This window comes from Peromyscus eremicus, chromosome 13 (genome assembly GCF_949786415.1).
Source record: "Peromyscus eremicus chromosome 13, PerEre_H2_v1, whole genome shotgun sequence".
In the NCBI taxonomy this organism is placed as follows: domain Eukaryota; kingdom Metazoa; phylum Chordata; class Mammalia; order Rodentia; family Cricetidae; genus Peromyscus; species Peromyscus eremicus.
Genome location: NC_081429.1, coordinates 28,192,418 through 28,211,964, shown reverse-complemented (window position 1 = coordinate 28,211,964; position 19,547 = coordinate 28,192,418). Strand labels below are relative to the sequence as shown.

The 19,547-nt window shown below is 43.4% G+C and overlaps 1 protein-coding gene and 1 pseudogene across 4 annotated transcripts; one reads left to right on the top strand and one right to left on the bottom strand.

Moving 5' to 3' along the window:
• LOC131923656 (tetraspanin-31-like) overlaps positions 1–14,154 on the bottom strand; it is a 49,261-nt pseudogene extending 35,107 nt beyond the window's left edge.
• Positions 14,155–14,893: 739 nt separating this feature from the next.
• On the top strand, positions 14,894–19,055 carry Adcyap1 (adenylate cyclase activating polypeptide 1). 4 transcript variants are annotated; one of them, XM_059278669.1, is made up of 4 exons: positions 14,894–15,003; positions 17,083–17,214; positions 17,667–17,765; positions 18,814–19,055. In XM_059278669.1, the coding sequence occupies exons 1-4, from the start codon at positions 14,894–14,896 to the stop codon at positions 19,001–19,003; spliced, it is 531 nt and encodes a 176-aa protein (XP_059134652.1). In that variant the 3' UTR covers positions 19,004–19,055. The 4 variants fall into 4 exon arrangements, with proteins under 4 accessions (XP_059134652.1, XP_059134651.1, XP_059134654.1 ...); XM_059278668.1 differs by having other exon boundaries at positions 17,083–17,271; XM_059278671.1 differs by lacking the exon at positions 14,894–15,003 and adding an exon at positions 16,764–16,792.
• Positions 19,056–19,547: the final 492 nt, after the last annotated feature.

Sequence of the window (19,547 nt, the reverse complement as noted above, 5' to 3'; positions counted from 1 at the left end):
ACCAACCCAGCTACCACCCAGGCCCAGAACCCAGCTATGAGTTGGCCCACCCTAACATCCACTTCGTCTATAAGCTATTGGAGAAGGGGAAGGGAATGAACCTACAGATTCTAAACAGCAGGATCTCCACGACACAGGACAACAACAGGATATCCAAGAGGAGCCCCATTGAGTGCCCATTATTGGTGGCTGAGCAGAAGCCAGAAGCCTTGAGCCAGACCAAGAACTCACTGCAATGAACACTTGCAAGTAAAGATAAATGGACTAAAGGGCAAACTGGTTTTTTTGTTTGTTTCTTTGTTTTTTCTTTGACTTTTGTTTTTTCTTTAAATTTTTTTTTTTTTTTTTTGGGGGGAGGTTGGCAAGGGCAGAGGGTAGATTCAAGGGGAAAGGGGGACAGGAGGTAAGCGGGATCAAAATATATGATATGAAATCCACAAAGAATCAGTAAAAGTTAAAAAGAAAGACATTGCTATGGATCCATATTTTTGTTGTTGTTGTTGCTTTGCTTTGCTTTGTTTTTTCAAGATAGGGTTTCACTGTGTAGCCCTTTCTGCCCTGGAACTCACTCTGTAGACCAGGCTGGCCTTGAACTCACAGGGATCTGCCTGCCTCTGCCTCCCAAGTACTGGGGTTAAAGGCATGTGCCACCACCACCTGGTGGACCCAGGGTTTTAAAGCAGTTGAGACATCCATTTACATCAATATTCCTTGTACTGTGCAGCTGATCCCATCTTGTGAGAGTGAGAACTTCTTTAGAATTTGATAGGTTCTTTGATTTCTAGAGTAAAAGATGTTCTATCCTTATTTTGTATATTTCTCTCCCAAATTGTCACCATGTTTTCAATGAGTTCTGGTTGCTTTTAGTAGAGAGTGGGATTTGAGCACCAAAACCCAAATGTTTGAAATGGAGAACTGTCACTCCGGCATTGTTTCTTGGTCCTTTCATTAGACATGTTAGGAAGCACATGCTTTAAAGTGAGCAATTCATACACACATTTCCATGTCAAATTCAGTCTTACTCCTCTTTTTGTCTTTTTTTCAGTGACACAATTGTTATATATATATATATATATATATATATATATATATATATATATATATATATATACCCTCTTCCTACATATCTGTGAAAGTTTCAAATGAATAAAACTGATATTGAATTTTAAAAGACACAGCAATGGATGGTGGTGGTGGTTGACAACTTTAATCCCAGCACTTTGGAGGCGGAAGCAGGCAGATAGATCCTTGTGAGTTCAAGGCCAGCCTAGTCTACAGAGCAAATTCCAGGACAGAGAAACCCTGTCTCCAAAAACAAACAACAAACAAACAAGCAAGCAAACAAAATCTGTTTAAAGATAATATGTGATACAAAACAGAAATTAAGATGTTCTGCTAAAGAATTTGCTACCATAAGCTTTACAGCAACCACCGAGCCTGGAAGGTTCTGGAGGTTTCTTGTACCTCTTCAGAGTTGTTTGCATTTTAATTTTTTTTAAAGGAAGGGGTACTCTGTTACCTGTGTTAGTTTCTTGGTCAGCTGTAACAAAGTGATTCAGAAAATTCTTGTCTTATACTTATGGAGGCAAGAATTCTGCTGTAGAGGTTTTGGAGGCCTTCTTGGTGTGTACACTGGAGGGAAGAGATCTTCTCTTGCCTCTTCCTGCTTTTGAAGTCGCAGAAATTTTGTTTATGTTAGCATAACTGCAATCTTTATGTAGTCTTTGTGTGTGTGCGTGTGTGTGTGTGTGTGTGTGTGTGTGTGTGTGTTTGCATGCATGCGGGTGCATGTGTTTCTGTAGGTGGGTGTATGTAAGTGTGTAGTTTCATAAGCATACAGGTGCTTGTGGAGGTCAGAGGTTGATATTGAGTGTCTTCTTTAATTGTTCTCCCCCTTAATTTTTGAGACAGTCTGACACTGACTGAACCTGGATCTTACCGGTTTCAGCTATACCGGCCAGCAAGTGCCTGTGACCTCCCTGTCTCCACCTACCTGGTACTGGGAGTGCAGGCATGTACTGTCATACCCAGCTTTTTAAAGGTGAGTTCTGGGGGATTGAATTTGGTTCCTAATACTTGTTTGGCAAGCACTTTACTGAGTGAACCATCTCATGGCTGTACTCTTCCTTTTGTATATGTCTGTGTTTGTGGCCAATTTCTCACTTTCATAAGGGCACCAGTTATGGTGGATTAGGGTCCATCCTATTAACTTCATTTTAACTTCATTATATCTGCAAAGACCTTACTTCTAAGTAAGGCCACATACTTAAGTATTGGGTTATAGGATATCAGCATAATTTGCGGGGCGGGGGGAAGATATGTAATTCAACCCACAAATACCACTCCTTGGAAGTTTTGACTCATTGTCTCAAACCCAGCACTTGGCCACACTTGCTTGCTAGCTATAATTCAGCTTTTATACAAATCAGCCCTGAATGCTGACATAGAAGAATATACTTTATGGAGGTCAGAAGGAATCAGAAGACACTGATCAGGTACCTGGATCTCTATGATGACATAAAACAGGACAACAGAACTGGGTCATAAAACACTGAGTTGTGAGTAAAGCATGAGTCGGATGATCCATCTCTGATTAATTAATGCAGGGTAAAGTAGATTTCCAAGATACAGTTCAACTTCATGCAGCACAAATTTCATTCAACACATTCAATTAATCTCATCGACAATGACTTAAACACAAGATAATTTAGTCTGTGTGCTAGAAATGGCTGACGGTAATGCTGCTTGACTCTTCTTCTCTGGTCTCTTCTTGAACCCGCTGCAGCTCAGCTGGCTCCCTTAGTGGCTGGTTTGATTCTCTTCTTTTTGCCTCTGATATGGTTTACTTCTAGCTTTCCTTCCAGTTTGAGGTCAAAGGGTGGCACTAAGGAAGTAAAACCCCAACTATTTAAGTTCCATATAAACAAAGGAAATTTTAACAAAAGAGAAAGTACACCTTTATTGAACAGGTATCAAGGAAAAGTCACACATTACACATGCATTTTAAAATGAATCTTAAAACAAGAATACAAGTAATCGGAAAAAAACAAAAAAGAAGAATCATGAAAACACTCATTTAAAAACTCAGAAAAAAATGGAAAAGCATGAAAAGAAAATTAATACAACACAGGTTCCTTTCCATAATTCCCAACACTAACAATGGATGTTTTTATTATGCATTGCCCAGATGCACAGCTATAAATGTGTTGTGTTTTTTACAAGTTTGGTATTCTACCGAATATTGGGGTTTATAACCCACTCTTTTTATTTGATGACATATTATAAACACCTTCTCATCATTAAGGACTTTTCTACAAAATCATTTAATTTCATAGTGGAAATTATGCTTCTTTGAAGGGCTACACTAAGAGAAGTTGAATGAATTCCCTCTTAAAAGACACCCTCTTAGTTTTTTTTTATTTTTCAAAGGTTTTGTGTATAATCAATGGTGCTATGAATAGGGTTGCAGTTAATCTTTGGGCTGGTTCATGCTTGCTTATTTCCCCAGCATAAACCCCCAGCAGTAAATCAGTGAGTTTAATTTATGCACAATTGACAACCTGTCCTCTGGATAGGCTGGATCAATACCTACTCCTCAGCAGTGTTTGAGCATATGTTTGACAACAGGACATAGTAGAAGAAAATTAATCCTCCCCAGATTTATAATGTGATATATCTGTGCTTGCCTAGTGTGCTCAAGTCAATCGGTTCAACTCTTAGAACTGCAAGAGAAAACAGGTATTGTTATTTGTATTTATGTAATCATTGTGTTACCTCTAACTGACCAAAGGAGCAAATATAAAGTACACAATTATCAAGTAAAATAAGCCCTATTATGTGGTTTCCAAAGAGGAGTAGGTAATTAACACAACTGCCCACGCATTTGGAAAAAAAGAAAAAATTCTCTTGAAGTATTTTCATAAATCTTCTGGCCAGTCATGTTTCTAGTTTTGAAATTGCTTACTTATGCTCTTTACCAACTTCACTTTCTAAAAAAAATATTTCAAGACAGGGTTTCCTGTGTAGTTCTGGCTGTCTAGAAACTCATTCTGCAGACTAGGCTTGCCTCAAACTCAGAGATTCTCCTGCCTCTGCCTCCTGAGTGCTGGGATTAAAGGCCTGCGCTACCACTGCCAACCACCAACTTCACATTTAGTGTGACTACATTTTCTTTACAAATAAGTATTCCTTTATGTTGCAATCTTCAATTCCTTATATTTTCACAAATGATGCCAATATTGTCCCAAAGTTTATATGTGTATCATTTAAATGAATTTATAGATTTTGTTTGTTTGTTTGTTTGCTTGCTTGAGAAGGGGTCTGTGTTACCCAAGCTGGCCTCCAACTTCTGAGCTCACGTGATTCCCCGGCTCCTTGACTCTCAAGTACCTGGGATTTCAGTGGCTTGTGGATTTTTTTTTTTTAATGTAGAAAGTTGAAAAATGGTTTTTAATGGGGCTGGAGAGGTGGCTCAGAGGTTAGGAGCATAAACTGCTTTTGCACAGGACCTGAGTTCAGTTCCCAGGGCCATGTTAGGTAGCTCAAACTGTCTATGACTTCAGCTCCAGGGTGATCCAATGCCTCTAGCCTCTGTGGAAGATTGAACTCACGTACACTCTCTCCCTCACAACACACATATTAAACAAATCTTAAAAATTAAAATTATGTTTATTTACTTGTGTGCACATGTGCATATGTGTACATGCATCTGTACCATACCACACACATAGGACAATTTGGTGAGAGTCAGTTCTCTCTTTTCATTACCCTAAGCAGGTCCTGGGGATTGAACTCAGGACATCATGTCTGAGGGCAAGAGCTGTCTCACTGACCCAGATAATTTTTAAAATGGCATTTATTTTTATATCCACTGACTGTCTTTATTCTGTACAGGAACTTTGGGTGGGGCTGTGAATGTAGTTCAGTGGTAGAAGCACTTGTCTAACATGGGTGAGGTCCTGGGTTCCATCTCTATCAGCCTCCTTCACACAGATTCTTGCATCTGTCCTTTGGTGCTGTTCTGGTTTGTTCTTGGAGCCAGGCTGGATTGTTGAGGAAAGGGAAATAGGTACGACCGACTCCAGCCCTGTTCTCTTCTCTTAGGGAGAGGCAGAAAGTTCTCCTTTCTATTCCTATAATCTTTCTCCCATCAAAATATGTAAAGGTGGAAAGCCTAGTTCCTCAGTTGATCAGTATTTAGAGATGTGGCAAAGGGCCTTTTTTCTTAAAAAAAAAAAAAAGGTGTGGGGAGTGAAGGCCTTACATTTCCCAGAAACTAAGGGGTTAAGGGACTATTGAAATCTGGGAGACAGACTGGAGAAAGGGCTCAATAGTTAAGAGCATTTGCGTGTCTTGCATGGGAGCCAAGTTCCTAGTACTCATTTCAGGCAGCTCACAACTGCTTATGCTCTAGCTCCAGGGGATCGAGGCCTTCTTTTGGTTCTTGTGAGCACACACACACACACACACACACACACACACACAGAGGGGGGAGGAGATACATTTTTTTAAAGCTGGGAGAGGGCAGGGCAAAGTCAGAAGGATCTAAAGCCTGTTAACGGCCTGGAATCCCAGCATTTTAGGAGATGAAGGCAGGAGAATCGGGGACTCAAGGTCATCCTTCAATACATAGGAAGTTCAAGATTGGTTTGGGTTACAAGGTCTTATCTAAAGAAGGTTCTTGGGTTAGAGGATGCCTTTAATCGTAACACTGAGGAAGCAGAGACAGGCAGATCTCTGAATTCAAGGCCAGCCTGGTTTACATTGTAAGTTCTAAGTCAGTCAGAGCTAGCTAGTGAGACCCTGTGCAAAAGTAAATAGATAAATGGGACCAAAAGTCTCTTAGAAATCCACTGAGGTTGGCTTGAGGATCTTTCCCATTCCAAAATCTCACTGCTAGTCAAACATCTAAAGTTTCTGTAAAGAAGAGTTCATCCAGGTATGGTGGTTCTACATACTTTAAACCTCAGCACTTGGGAAGCAAGTGGCAAGTGGATATCTATGAATTTGAGGCCAGCCTGGTCTACATAGTGAGTTCCAGGGAGTTGGGAGTACATAGTAAGACCCTGTCTCAAAAATAATAAAACCCCACAACAACAAAAAGAGTCCAATAAAATCTAGGATTCTCAAGGCTTCATCTGAATATTTAACAAACTCCCCCCCCCCCATACATCTGGCAAGTGGAATTCCTGAAGTTGCAGACTGCATTGCAGGAGGAATCATCTTGTAGTTTTAGAGGGTTGTAAGGCTGAGCAAGCAACAGTCAAAACGTCTTTCCAGTTCATGCTGTTGTTGCTAATGACCTTCCAGGAAGCAGCGATGCCATCTGTTCCTTTTACTTTGACCAATAGACAGCTGTGAGCAAGAGATTCCAAACTTGAAGATAAAAGCCAAACCAACGATGACCATGTAGAAGAATATCTACAGCTGACATTGGTTAACAGCACCCACTAGCGGCTGTGAGGAGAAGATACCCACAGCAATACCCTTCTAAAGATGTGAATGCTAGATACCATACCCAGGACCTTGCCCCAGGCAGCCATTCCAATGAGCAATAAGCCCACTAGTGGAAGTCTCCCTTTTCCCTAGAAGTCCCTCCCAAACATAATTTAAAAATATTTTAGTCAAAATTTATCAATCTCTTTTTATGAAACCATTTTTCAATTACCAGCCTTAAACTTTCTTTTATGATTCTAAAATTATTTACAAATGATTCTAATACTTTTGTGATTTTTCTCACATATTTCTGTCCTTAACCTAGTTGAACATATTGTTGAAAACATGAAATCTTAATCTAGTATAGCCATTAGTCCCACTATTCTAATTTTTTCTCCACTGGAAATTAGATACTAGATACTAGAACTAGAAATTAGATAGTAGAATTTATATCTATATGTTTTGGTTTACTATTCCTAAGATCTATTATTTCACTAGCACTATACTGTTTTAAATGCTATACTTACCACATTTAAAAATACACATGAGTAGCCAGGCATTGGCAGTGCACACCTTTAATCCCAGCACTTAAGAGGCAGAAGCAGGCAGATGTCTATGAGTTCAAGGCTAGCCTGGTCTACAGAGCTAGTTCCAGGATAGCTGGGGCTACACAAAGAAACTGTCTTGAAAAACCAACCAACGAACCAATCAAACAAAAACCTGTGAGTGGGAATGATGGATATCAACTCCATTCAATCTTCAAATACCAGGGAAAAAGTAACAACTTGCTGGTTGTAGTACCTCACACTTCTCTTATCCTAGTACCTGTAAAGCTGAAGCCATGAGTTTGAGACCAACTGAGTTTTCCAGGCCAGCTTAGGTTACCTGCCAAGATCCTGTCTCAGAAAACTCAGCCAGCCAAACAAACAACAACAAACCTCTCAAAAATGATTTATTCATGTTAGCCTTAAAATTGGTGCTTTGTTAAACAGCCGTGCTTGTTCGAAAGGTTCTGCTTCGTCTACACTTAGACATAATGGTCATTACACAACGGGAAGGCTGGATGATAGTAGAAAACACTCTGACTTGGGAAAGCTTCTAGACCTTGTCATTTGTTAGTTGTGAGCTGCTGGCACGATGATGAAGCTTTAAGAATCCTAGTTCAGCCACTGGTAAAGACAGAACAATAATAACATCATGCCTGTTTCCCAGGTCAGTGAAAAGGATTAGATGGGAAAAATACATTTACTAACACAGACTATTAACAAAGGGGCTACAAGAAAATGTCAGGTTGCCTTCAGTTCTGGCCCAGGGTTTACTGTGGTATCATTTCTATACACATCACCTCATTTGACTCATTGAAGTCTTGAGTCACCAGTGATTATATGGCTTCTGTGGTATTGAATTATATGATGATTTAATAAGATACGATGATACAATGGATATTAAATGGTGAACTTAAACAACATAGATTTTTTTAACTAAACACAGTATTAAAACTTTTGCCGCATTATTAAGTATGAAATCATCTTCAATAATGGTTTGAGGCAGTAATATTTTTAAACTTCTGAACCTTTAGCCTCTTAGTAAATAGAAATAGGAATATGTGGTGCACTATAAATGCCTAGTCTATAAAAACAACCCTCCCTGCAGTATGCAATATGTTTGTGTTCTAACTTAGCCAGTGCCAACTAAGTTAACAGAATTTGATTTCTATTATATTATACATGACTTTTAATTAGAAAATTAATAAGAAGTTGACTTTCTTCTTATTGAGTCAAGGCACAGACTAAAGCTGATATTAAACTAGTAGTTTACATTTATAATAACTCTAGAGAAAATAAATATGTAAGCCAATATAATTTACCATTGACATTAAAACTCATCAGAGTCTTTTAGACTTAATTTGAAGCTGGGGAAGTTCCCTAGCCTCTTTTAGTCCGAGCCTCTCATGTGTCAAATAGAAGTAGCACTGGTATCCACAAAGAAAACTATTATGAGGGGAAATAATATTAGCCAAGCATCTAGCATGGCAAGTATTCACTAAATTATTGTTGTTACTAATGGGGAGTGGCAATATCAGAGAACCATTTTGGAAAGAAGGATTTAAAACAATTTAAAGAATTAATAAGTATCAAAGACTAAACTCATGACAAATGTAGTTTTAGTCTAAGCAGACAGGTAATAGTTTTTATTTGTTTGTTTGTTTTAATGCAAATATATGTTTGAGTAGAAAGAATATTATTTGAAAAGTATGTGCTTGGTTTAGGGATGTAGCTCAGTGTTAGAGCACTTGCATAACACACTATGGTTTTGATTCCCATCATTAAAAATGTATTTACAGAGATATTACTACACAGTATTAGTACTAAGGATAATAAAAACAAATTTAAAAACAAAATCTTATTACAAATATTCATATATTCATTGACAGATAGGACTGAATCAGAGCTCAGAGGGCAGAGGTTTGGGATGTTAAAAAGCCACACAGTAAGATGTTCTTTTGACTTACATACAAAGACTTTGTACATATATCCCTCTTTCAGTGTTTTCAGAAGCTGTCAGCTAAACTATTTAGGATATTGAATTTGCTAGATACTCTTCAAGATTTTACTCCTATAGTTAAGCCTTATGTGAGTAGAGAATGGAGCTCAAGTTAGGAGGACTTTCTTCTTGATTTTAAAAATCTCTAGAGAATTTGGCAGGAGCCACACAGTGAAGTCTGGGTTATAGTTTTTGGTGGCCAGTAGATTCATGTGCAGCTTAATTAGGCCTTAGAAGAGATGTACATGAAGCTATTGAAACGATCTAACTCCACAACACACAGCACACTTCCTGTTTTTTTTTTTATTATTATGTTATCTGCTTTGTGTCTCAAAAATTAGCAAATTTCTTAGCCATGTAAACATGCAATTCTTTTCTTGGATTAGAGAGAAATACTTACTCATGTGGTTTGGAGAGGCTCCCTTTCCTGGTTGTTTTCAGAGTGGGAGGCATTCCACTCTGAAGGTCAGAGAAGTCATGACACATTATGGGTAAGCTCATCTCTCCTTACTTCACAGTGAGTTCAGAAGAGAATGATGCAGGCAGCAAAGTAAGCCATGGTCATGATGTTCTGTGGCAAAACATTTGGGTTTCCCTACAGGTGGAATCAGTATGCAGTGAGTCATTAGTCATCACATTTTCTGGAAGAGTCAGAAGAGAAAAAGTTTAGAGTGAAATTGAATACAGACTTATAATTCACTTCTGTCATTCACCAGGGAGGATGATGTTCTGTATTAAGCTTGTTCACCAAAAAGGCTCACAGTAGACTGGTTCGTATGCTAAATGCCAACTAGAAAAGAATAGAAAGACAACATATGGTTTCTGAAATCTTTATTGAATATTACTTATGCTATGAATGTGTAAAGATGCTTTGTGCAAACATGTCCTTTTTATGATTAAAAAATCTAATGGAGAAGAGCATAGAGACGGTGGCAGTGTGTAAGGTGGAGAGCTAAGTACTTGAGGAAAGAGAAAGGGACACAGGGAAATTATGAGTGCTATGAATGACTGGGTCAGGAGGAAAGGAGTAGAAATCTCCTTACCTGGGAAACTGAGTCCCACTTCACTGGTCTGCATAAAGGCAAAAAGATAATTTAACTCACCATGGATTTTATGGATGAAGATTCCCACTCAACCGATTCCTCAGGTGGAGATGGTTCAAAGAGCAGGAATCTGACTGACAAACAAGACCCTGAAAATGCTATTGTGTTTGCTAGGGGAAAGCCACCTGTAAATTCAAACTTTCAACAGGGGTCATGTTTCCAAAGACCAAAACGGTTTTGATACAAAAATCTACTTCTTTGAAGGCTAAAAAGTTCTTTGAATTGATTGGTGACTTAATATTCAAGGCTCCTCCCACAACAGAAATGCAGATGTGTGTGGCAGGAGAAACAATTCAGGGAATATGTTCATTTGATTTTTAGCTGGTTCATTGTTTTGGATCAAAACTTGTTTTCACATCTGAAGGACTAACAGGGCAAACAAGAGGCAACATATTAGGAATTTGAAATTAAGGGCTTTTCTACATTTCTAATAAACATTTCTGAAGATCGTTTTCCAGGTAGGTCAGAGAGTAGGGGGCTTCGACTCAGGTACCTCCAGCCACTGCCTGTTGGAGGACAGAGGTGAGAGCTTGCATTCCAAGATTTCCTGGCTCTTCCATCTTTTCTATGATAATATGATTCCAGCTAATGTAACATTCCTGGGTTTTGTAGTCTGGAGAGAAGTGGTCAGCCTGGGAAGTCTACCAAACTGTGGGGATGAGGAGGAAGGAATATGGGTGTTGAGAAATCTTTCCATTTCTTTGCGCTCTCTAACTAGAAAGTTTGACCCCCCCCCCCATTTGCAATTATATATAGGATATCAGGAAATTCCTCATGTTCTTTACAGAGTCACTGGTAGGAGGATATAAAAATCTGCTTGGGATAGAAATTGGATTAAAAAAAATCAGAAGGCCTTTCCCCCTCCATATTCTCCTCTCTTCTCCTCTTCTTCTCCCTATTCTTCCCAGGAACAGCTATTTTGTTGAGGGTCCCTCTGATCTGTGCTTAGGCTCCTTCCTGCATCTTTGTCCAAGTTGCCAGGCGCATGCCTAATTAACAAGTCTATGTGGCTGGCTTTGGTCTCCTACCCAGTCTTTTCTGGCACACCAGTCAGTGTGGACAGTGTTGGGTGGGAAGCTTTCTTGACTGTTTTTTGGCTGACGGTTGCTCACTGCACATAAGTTCAAAACTCCAAACTCAAAAGCCTCCCAGACACAGCATTTTAAGGCTGCCCTGGAGCATCCCTGAAATTAGCAGCAAATACCCACTCTTGTGAGGAGTTAGGGAGCCACTCTTGGTCATTGAGATATCTCCCACCATTCAAAGCAGAAAGGGCTCCAGTGGATGAATTTGACCAAGTAGGATGCAGTCCCAAACTCACACAGCTCTCAGAACATCAGCCCTCAGCTTCTCACTATTTTCTCTCTGTCACAGCCTTCCTCACTTCTCATCAACCAGGGGTTCAGCCTTCTCCCCTTCTTCCAATATTTCTGACCAAGGGCTCAGGCCAGAACTCTCAATAGAAATGTTTCCTCGATCTCCAGAGGCCAAACTCTCCTAGTTAAAGATGGCTATTGGCCATGAAAATATCTGCAGAAATGAGCCTGTTCCGGCTCTAGGGTTTTAGTCCTTGGGCCACTGCGGGGAAGGGCTAGGTGGGCTTTAGATGGCACCCAGAAAGACCAGGTCTCTGGAGTTTATCCATCAAGAATCTCAAATTCTCTGCTGAGTTTTTCACTCTAGTGAGTGGAATCGACCTCAGCTCATGAGATTTTGGGGTGTTGGATCCCAAATACCTTTGAGGTCCAGTGAGCGAGATTGGCACAACCCCAGTGAGCTGGAAGCAAGCTGGCACTCTTGAAGGCTTGCTTAATTTTCCTGTTTGTGATTTCTTCCTTTAACAGATCTTGAAGTCATCAAAACTCCCCACATGGTGGCTCTCTTGACTAAAGTTGGGCTCAGTTGAGCGGTGAATTTTAAACAAGTAGTCTTGGAGATTTTAAAAGATTTTTTCCAGATTAAACTCATTTCAGAATTCAAGTGGGAGGCAAAAGTGAGGATTTTAATGGGGTTCACCTTTGACTTGCAGAGAGGCTGAAGTCAGGAAAGTCACTGTAGGCAATAGCTTTGGGCAAGTTTGTTAAGAAAGGCAGTTCTGCTAGATTATCCTTCTTATTCACTGCAGGCTCTTTGTGTGAGGGCTGGGGAAGGTGGTCACCAAACATGTAATGCAGGTATGCAGATACTCCGGCAAGCAGATGTATCATAACACACAGAGAAATGAAATGTCATTTGTTGAAAGTAGGCAATATAAAGCTAGGAGGAAATAAAGAGGAAACAGGCAGCTTTGGATCATTCCTAGCCAGGAAATAAGGAAAAAGTTTCATTCTTGGAGGAAGAATTAAATCTCAAAAAGTGAGGATAGCATTAAAAATGAGAAACACTTTGAAAAAGTATGCAGAACTAACAGCTTATTTAAACACTGGCCCCAAATTACAGTAACAGGAAACACTCCTACTTAATTGTAATTTCCTCTAATTTTTTGTGTGTATAAGATCCAAATAGTCACAATGTGCACTAATGGTTATTGATGCTTCTATTTCCCTCTGAAAAGGAAGACACTCAAGATCTCTTAGTGGACCAGAAATTTACGAATCTTCTGGAACTACTCAGGGGCTCAGAAGGTTCCCAGTGGATGTGGTCTTTCCTTATTTATTTCTTCTTCTCATTTTATTTTTAGTTAAAGCTATTAACTATTCCCAGGGAAAGGTTCCTGGTAGCAGCCTTCACCAAGAAAACTTGTGCTAGGAATCCTGCATTCCCAGTCTGTATTTCCCTAAACAGAGTTCAACTTATAAGAGAAGTGTAAGACACACATTTCTCACTCTCACAGTCTTAAAATTTCAATTCTTGCAGAAAACACGATGCCATGGTTTCAATTTTTAAAATCAGTAAGAGCCACAAAGAGTGTGAAAGTGTGCAAACAAGGAAGGTAGAGATCCAAATACCAGGACTAACTAAGAAGAAACAACTCTGCACTGAAATCTAAGGCAGGGATTAAGAAGGTTCTGAGCACTGGGACATTCATGGACACAGGATGTAAGGGGAGATAGATCTGAACAGCAGTGCGATTTAGACAATGAATTGCCACAGTAAGAGCACCACTGCCAATCCTTCAGATTTAGAGGCTGTGGTGAAAATTAAGCCAGTGGCAATTTTCAACGTTTGTAGCATCTGCGCCCAATATTGTTCAGCACCCAGAGCCTGGACAGCGCCACAAGCTCTGCTCCCGAGGCAGCCAGCCTTCCCTGTCTCATCAATCTACTCAGAGACAGACTGTCAACACAGCCAGACTCATTAGACATTTACTGAAAATCCTCTAAGACTTCCCTTTAAAACACAAAACGACTTCCACATTTAATTGCCTATCTGGAACAACATAAGCAAGAAATTAAGAGATTTAAATTAAATTTATTAATGGGAGAGCTTGGTGGTGCTTAATTCTAAAGATCAGAGCTGTCCTCCATGGGGCTTGAGTAAAAAGTAAAAAGAAGCAGAGACACAATAAAAACATGACTTCACCATCCCCTAAATTCCACGAATTCTTCACTTGTCTTTGAGAAATGGGTGAAATCGAAAACCATCAAAATAATTGGACTTCTTAAAAATTGGATTGTGTGAGTGAAAGGTGTTTATGAGAAGCTGATGACTCCGGATCTTATCATCCTGGAGGACAGCACAGAATAGTTAATATGTTCCTTGAGGGACTAGGATGCTGACGTCTTTTACTGATACCGGATCATTACGTGACTGAGAAAAAAAAAAAAGGAAGTCATATCATGAATAAAAATCGGAGCGCAACAGTGCAACCAAAATACTCTGTACTTGAAGGCAATTACAGACAGATGTTGACAAAGAGGTGTCTCTTGAAACCACATTTGGATAGCTTTTTTTGTTAACTGCATATATAAATACGAGCAGAAGGCCGGTCACCTCTGTCAGCAGCAGCAGAAGCCGCATCTTCAGACGCAGCCTGAGACCTCGGAGCAGAAGGTGCCTGCCTCGGACTCTTGCAAGCTGCCGATTGTCTCCCACAGAGGCCGGCAGCCTGGGCTACCCTCTCCTTTTCCATCCTCCTTTCTTCCTTGACTTTCCCTCTTTTTCTTACCCACTAGCTTCTTTCCCCAGGCGGACTTAAGCCCACTCTGCTCCCCTCCCGTTGGCTGCTGCCTACTCTGTCTTCTACATCTCTCTCCTCGCCCACCACCTCCTTCAGTGTCACGCTCCCTCCTAGTTCTGTGCGTCTACAAAGTTTTGAGCGGAATTTTAGCCTCGGCAAATAAGTGCCCCCAGCTCCTGCAGCTAATTCCCGTGGTGGCTTCTCTCCAGACACCTGCGCCAGACAGTGAGTGATGCCTCTTGGGTTGTGATTCCAGCCCGGAAACTCGAAGGAGCCCTTTGCCCTCCGTCCTACTTGGCAGCCAACCCTCTCCTAGCCGCGGTAAGAGTCTAATAGTAAATGGGGGTGGGGTGGGGGGGGATCTCTTACCATACCATACTAACGGATTCATTGACTACAGGCTGCCTCCCTGTGCTGGCAGCTGCATCAGTGTATGAGTTAGCCTTGTTTAGTTCAAGGTCTGGCTAGCTACTGGGTGCTGAGCACACACATAGCTATCTTTTTTTTTTTTTTTTCAAACTATATACCAAGGGAGAAGTGGCCGGACGCACCAGCGTGGCTAAGTGGCGTTCAACACAGGGAGCCGCGGCTTCGCTGGCTCCCCCAACTCCCAGGAGTTTCTTGAGGTTAGAAGGTGGAAAGCCAGGGGCGATCTCACTCACTGCGTGCCCTCTTTTCCCTCCTGCGTAGAATGACCATGTGTAGCGGAGCGAGGCTGGCCTTGCTGGTCTACGGGATAATAATGCATAGCAGCGTTTCCTGCTCACCTGCCGCCGCCGGACTCCGTTTCCCTGGGATCAGGTAGGTGCTAGCCTAGGCTGAGCTAGATCTTCCCTTTGCCAGACACCTCCTCCCGGTCGCCTCCCTGCAGTTCTGGATCGCAGGCTGCTAAGCATCGCTTCCTGCGCGTCCAGGGCATTTCTACAGCCTTTGGCTAGGTACCAGGTCCCTAGCTAAGCCTAGGGGTCAGGGAGGCTCTAGTACAGCAAGACTCCCTCCCTCCTCGCCAGTGGAGCCCAGGAACCCAGGTAAAGGGAGTGAGTTTCAGACCCTTATAGAAACCTTCCCTCTTCCAACTTGTCCGAGGGAGGGGGCTTGCCCCCTCCCTCCGCTTAGCTTCTTTTACCTATTCCTCGGATGAGTTGGAGAACTTTAGTTCCCTGAGCAAAGCCCGGGGCTGAGAGTGAAGCTCGCTCCACTTTGCTTTGTTATTGCCTGTTCTGGACTATTGGGGCGGGGTCTCTCGCTCCTCCGCCCTTCCTGTTGTCTCATTCGAATTCCTTTCCACCGGAACAGCTCTCTTTCAAATGAATCCTGTTTCATCTAGAGATTGAGCCCTAGATGTCTTGGGGGTGGGGGTCTTGGCCAGTCACAGTTAAGGAATAGGTACTTGAGAGACGGAAAACGCAAGAAGGAGACAGCGAGGGAGGGGGAAGAAACGGATGCGAAGGAGAGAAAGCCAGCAGGCTGGAGGGGTTGGGAGGACAACCTAGCCCACTTGAGGATGCAGAAAACCTGGCTTTTGTCTTGGCATCTGCTTCTCATCTTGCGACGCTGCGCGGGTTCCCTACCGCAGCTCCAGAACCCCCCACCAGTATGCGGGACAGTGAAAATGCGTGGGTCTGCGTTACATGGGTGCGGGGTGGCACTCAGGGCAGCCGGGAGCACGCGGCGTTGAGCTGACTCTTGAGGCCGCGCCCAAGAACCTCTTCCTTAGGGGGCATCTGCCCATTGATGTATTGGCAGACAGGAATCCTAGCGTCTTTATCAGGATTCCGGCATGTGGGAGCCGGGAAGAGCAGAGGGTGGCTAGAAAGATCCTGGTTCGGGGTCTGGGGGCACACTAGGAAGAAAAGCCTGGATGTGGGCAGTGCGGAGGATCTCCCCTGGCTCTGGCCTCTCCAGGGAGGGCGTAAAGGCAACAAAGCGGCCCAAGTACAACTGGACGCTGCCTGGAGAAGGTTATTTGTCCTTATTGCATTCCGCGTATCCCTAAGGGCCCAAAGCCACCTGGCTTTGCATGTTTTTTTTGTCTTCCTCTGCCTGTCCTCTGTTGGGCATGGAGGCAATAGGTAAGGAGATTGTGAGATCGCTGGACACCTACGGAATGTCAGTTCCCAGTGGACCCCTCTCCTTGCGCTCTGTGGTTGAGATGGAATCCAGCCTCCCCGCCATTGCTAACAGAGCACCAGGAACTCTTTGTTTAATGGGCTCGAAAGCCCTCTTTTTTCACCTCCGGCTATTCGCAAAGTTCCGTGTGCCTAGCACTTTTCCTGGGTGATAGGCACTGGAGCGCTCCGCCGCACCTCAGAATGAGCCAAACTAGCTAACTTTAGGGGCATCTATTATTCATGTTCCTAGCAGATTCTCTCCAGCCCAAAATAGAAGCTGGAGGTTCTCTGTGACCTACATCCGCGCGGGGAAGGGCTCCCCTGGGCCGGGCGGCTTGGATGGGGGTGGCTGCTGCCAGAGTTGGCCTCCTGCATCGTATCTACCATTCCGCACTGGGTCTCCCCGTCTCGGCTCCTACAATCTCTTAGGATCTTTCTCGTGCGTTCTAAATGCTACTTGGGGAAGCCTGGGGCGCCAGGTGGGGAGAGGGCCGGCCTTTCACTTGGCCAGGTATTAGGGTTTACATGGTTGTTCAGTCCTCTTGCCGGAGATCATTCATCCGCCAGAGGAGAGGTTAGCGAATTTCCTAGGAGAACAGGAACTGCTGCTGGGTGTAGTTCCCTTTACCTCGTCCCTAGGACCGTTCTGAAAGAAATCACAATTCTCCGTGGGGGACCATAACGAAGAAGGAAAATCAATGGGACCTTCTTGGGACTTGGCAGAATTGGGGAGGGACTTTTAATGACCCTCCTTCTGCCTATCCCGCAGACCAGAAGAGGAGGCTTACGACCAGGACGGAAACCCGCTCCAGGACTTCTACGACTGGGACCCTCCGGGCGTAGGGAGCCCCGCCTCCGCGCTGCGTGACGCCTACGCCCTCTACTATCCAGCCGACAGGAGGTACAACCCGCCCGGGTTCCGCCTACGGCTTGGGCCTGACATGGCGGGAGGGACCCGGTGGTGGCTCTCAAACTAGGACCCTCCCCTATGAAAGTCCTCAAGCCTCCCTTCTCCCTGGGTGAATCCATGAAAGCCACAGAAAATTAGCAGACAGATCCCCGTGAATCTGAGGCCGCACCGCGGACTGAAAGCTCTGCGGCCCGGGAAGTGTCCGTGAGTGTGCAATTCGGTGGGTGGGGAGCTCTCAGGCCAGCGAGGTCACCCCAGAGGCCAGGACTAAATCCCATCTTAGATTTACCTCCAGGAACTCCCCAAAGTTAACTCCCAGGTCCCGTGTCACTCGTGGTTGCCGGGTCAGCCTCCTTGAAAACCCAGCAAGTGGGTGCCTTGGCTGTCCCTTGAAGGACCCAGGCAGTGAGTGACCCAGGTCGCATACTTTGTCTCCCCATTAGAGATGTCGCCCATGAAATCCTTAACGAAGCCTACCGCAAAGTCTTGGACCAGCTGTCCGCCAGGAAGTACCTGCAGTCGGTCGTGGCCAGGGGCGTGGGGTAAGAGTTTGTGACAGTGTTAACCCGCGAGTGATGAGCGCGCCAGGGTGGGTGACCATACTGAGAGCGCGTAGGGAGGGCGGGGCAGTTTCTACGTTTTTGCGCGCCAGCACGCCTGTGCGCCCGAGGGTGTGTCTGCGTCTAGGCATCTAGGTGGATACTACCAGCCTCGGGCGGAGTTCTAAAAGTTGGGCGTTGAAATTTGTTCTAGAGACCCCTTAAGAGAGAAAGAGGGGTAGGAAAATTGGGGGTTGGATCCTTGTTGGATGAGAACCAAATCAAATCAGATAACCCCCTTCCCAGTCATTCAAAACCCTCGAGGTTCCTGGAAGGGCTTGCCGTAATTTTGGGGAGGAGTGTTACGTTTACTACGAAGGCAAACGCAGGGCACCAAGTCCCTAAAATGGATACTTCAAAGAAACGGTTTTTGCTCAGGCCAGACAAACCCAGAGCTAAGGTCTTGCGTGAAGCTGGTGTCAGCCGAAGGCAACATTTAAATAAAGCCCACGGGGAAGCCGATTACATTTTAACCATGAATAATTCATGCGGTGAAAAATATTGCCTACAGCCTGTCACCTTATATCACTATCACGTTTTTCAACTTAGCGTAGGCAAAGAGAGAGGTGTGCTCCTGTTTGCCTAGATTTGCAGAATTGATAACTTGGCAGGAGCCCGCGAGGCCTTTGGGAAACTTTATATGTTGGGTAGTGGAAAGGTACAAGTCCGGACAATTTATCTAGAAGCATGGGTAGTGTAATCTTGAGAAGCAACCTTTGGAGAAAAGCTTAAAGAGCGCGGACTTTCCAGGACGCCTCAGGATGCTTCAGAAATAATCTAGAAATATCTAAAAGATTTAGTGCCAGGAAACTGGGTGGGAAGGAAAGCCCCCTGGGTCTCGGTCCTACACAGCATGCTCGCCAGCTGGGGCGCAGCAGAGGAGGGCTGCGTCGGGAAGTTCGGAGTCCTGCGGGCTCCCGCGTGGGGGGCGGGGCACACTTGTTTCCTTTACACACTAACGTGTCTCCCGCCCCACCCCCTCTCCTTACAGCGAGAACCTAGGCGGCGGCGCAGCGGATGACCCGGCGCCCCTTACCAAACGCCACTCGGACGGCATCTTCACCGATAGCTACAGCCGCTACCGAAAACAGATGGCCGTCAAGAAATACTTGGCGGCCGTGCTAGGGAAAAGGTATAAACAGAGGGTTAAAAACAAAGGACGCCGAATAGCGTACTTGTAGCGATGAGTTGCCAGCTACGGTGTGTATAAAATGAAAAAATCGTTTTCCAAATTGACTGATCAGTCATTGCTCATGTGTTCTTTCCAAACATGTATTTATGTATGAAGTAAAGCCATTAAATGACTATTTTGATAATGATATTGTTTTTCTTTTTACGAAGCACTAGAGAATGCACAGATATACTTTGTGGACCAATTATTGATATATATTATAAATATATATTAAGAATATATATATATAAGTATAACAGAGAGCAATTCATAAGCGTGCACAAGGATTGGAAATTCGCCTGAGCTGTTTATGTTTTTATATAAAATGAATAGAAAAAAATAGACAATCGTGGTTTTGAATATTACTCCTATTTTTGTAAACTGGAATTAAAGGATAGTATTTTTATCCACAACAGGCCTGAAGATACCAATAATGGCCATTTGCTACTGTACAAAAAACAATGATGCCCTGCTCCAGGGGAATTCTGAGGTAATGACTGGGGGAGTTGCTGAAGGGCTTTCTTTCCCTGTGAGTCTCTGGGGCAGGCTGCTTG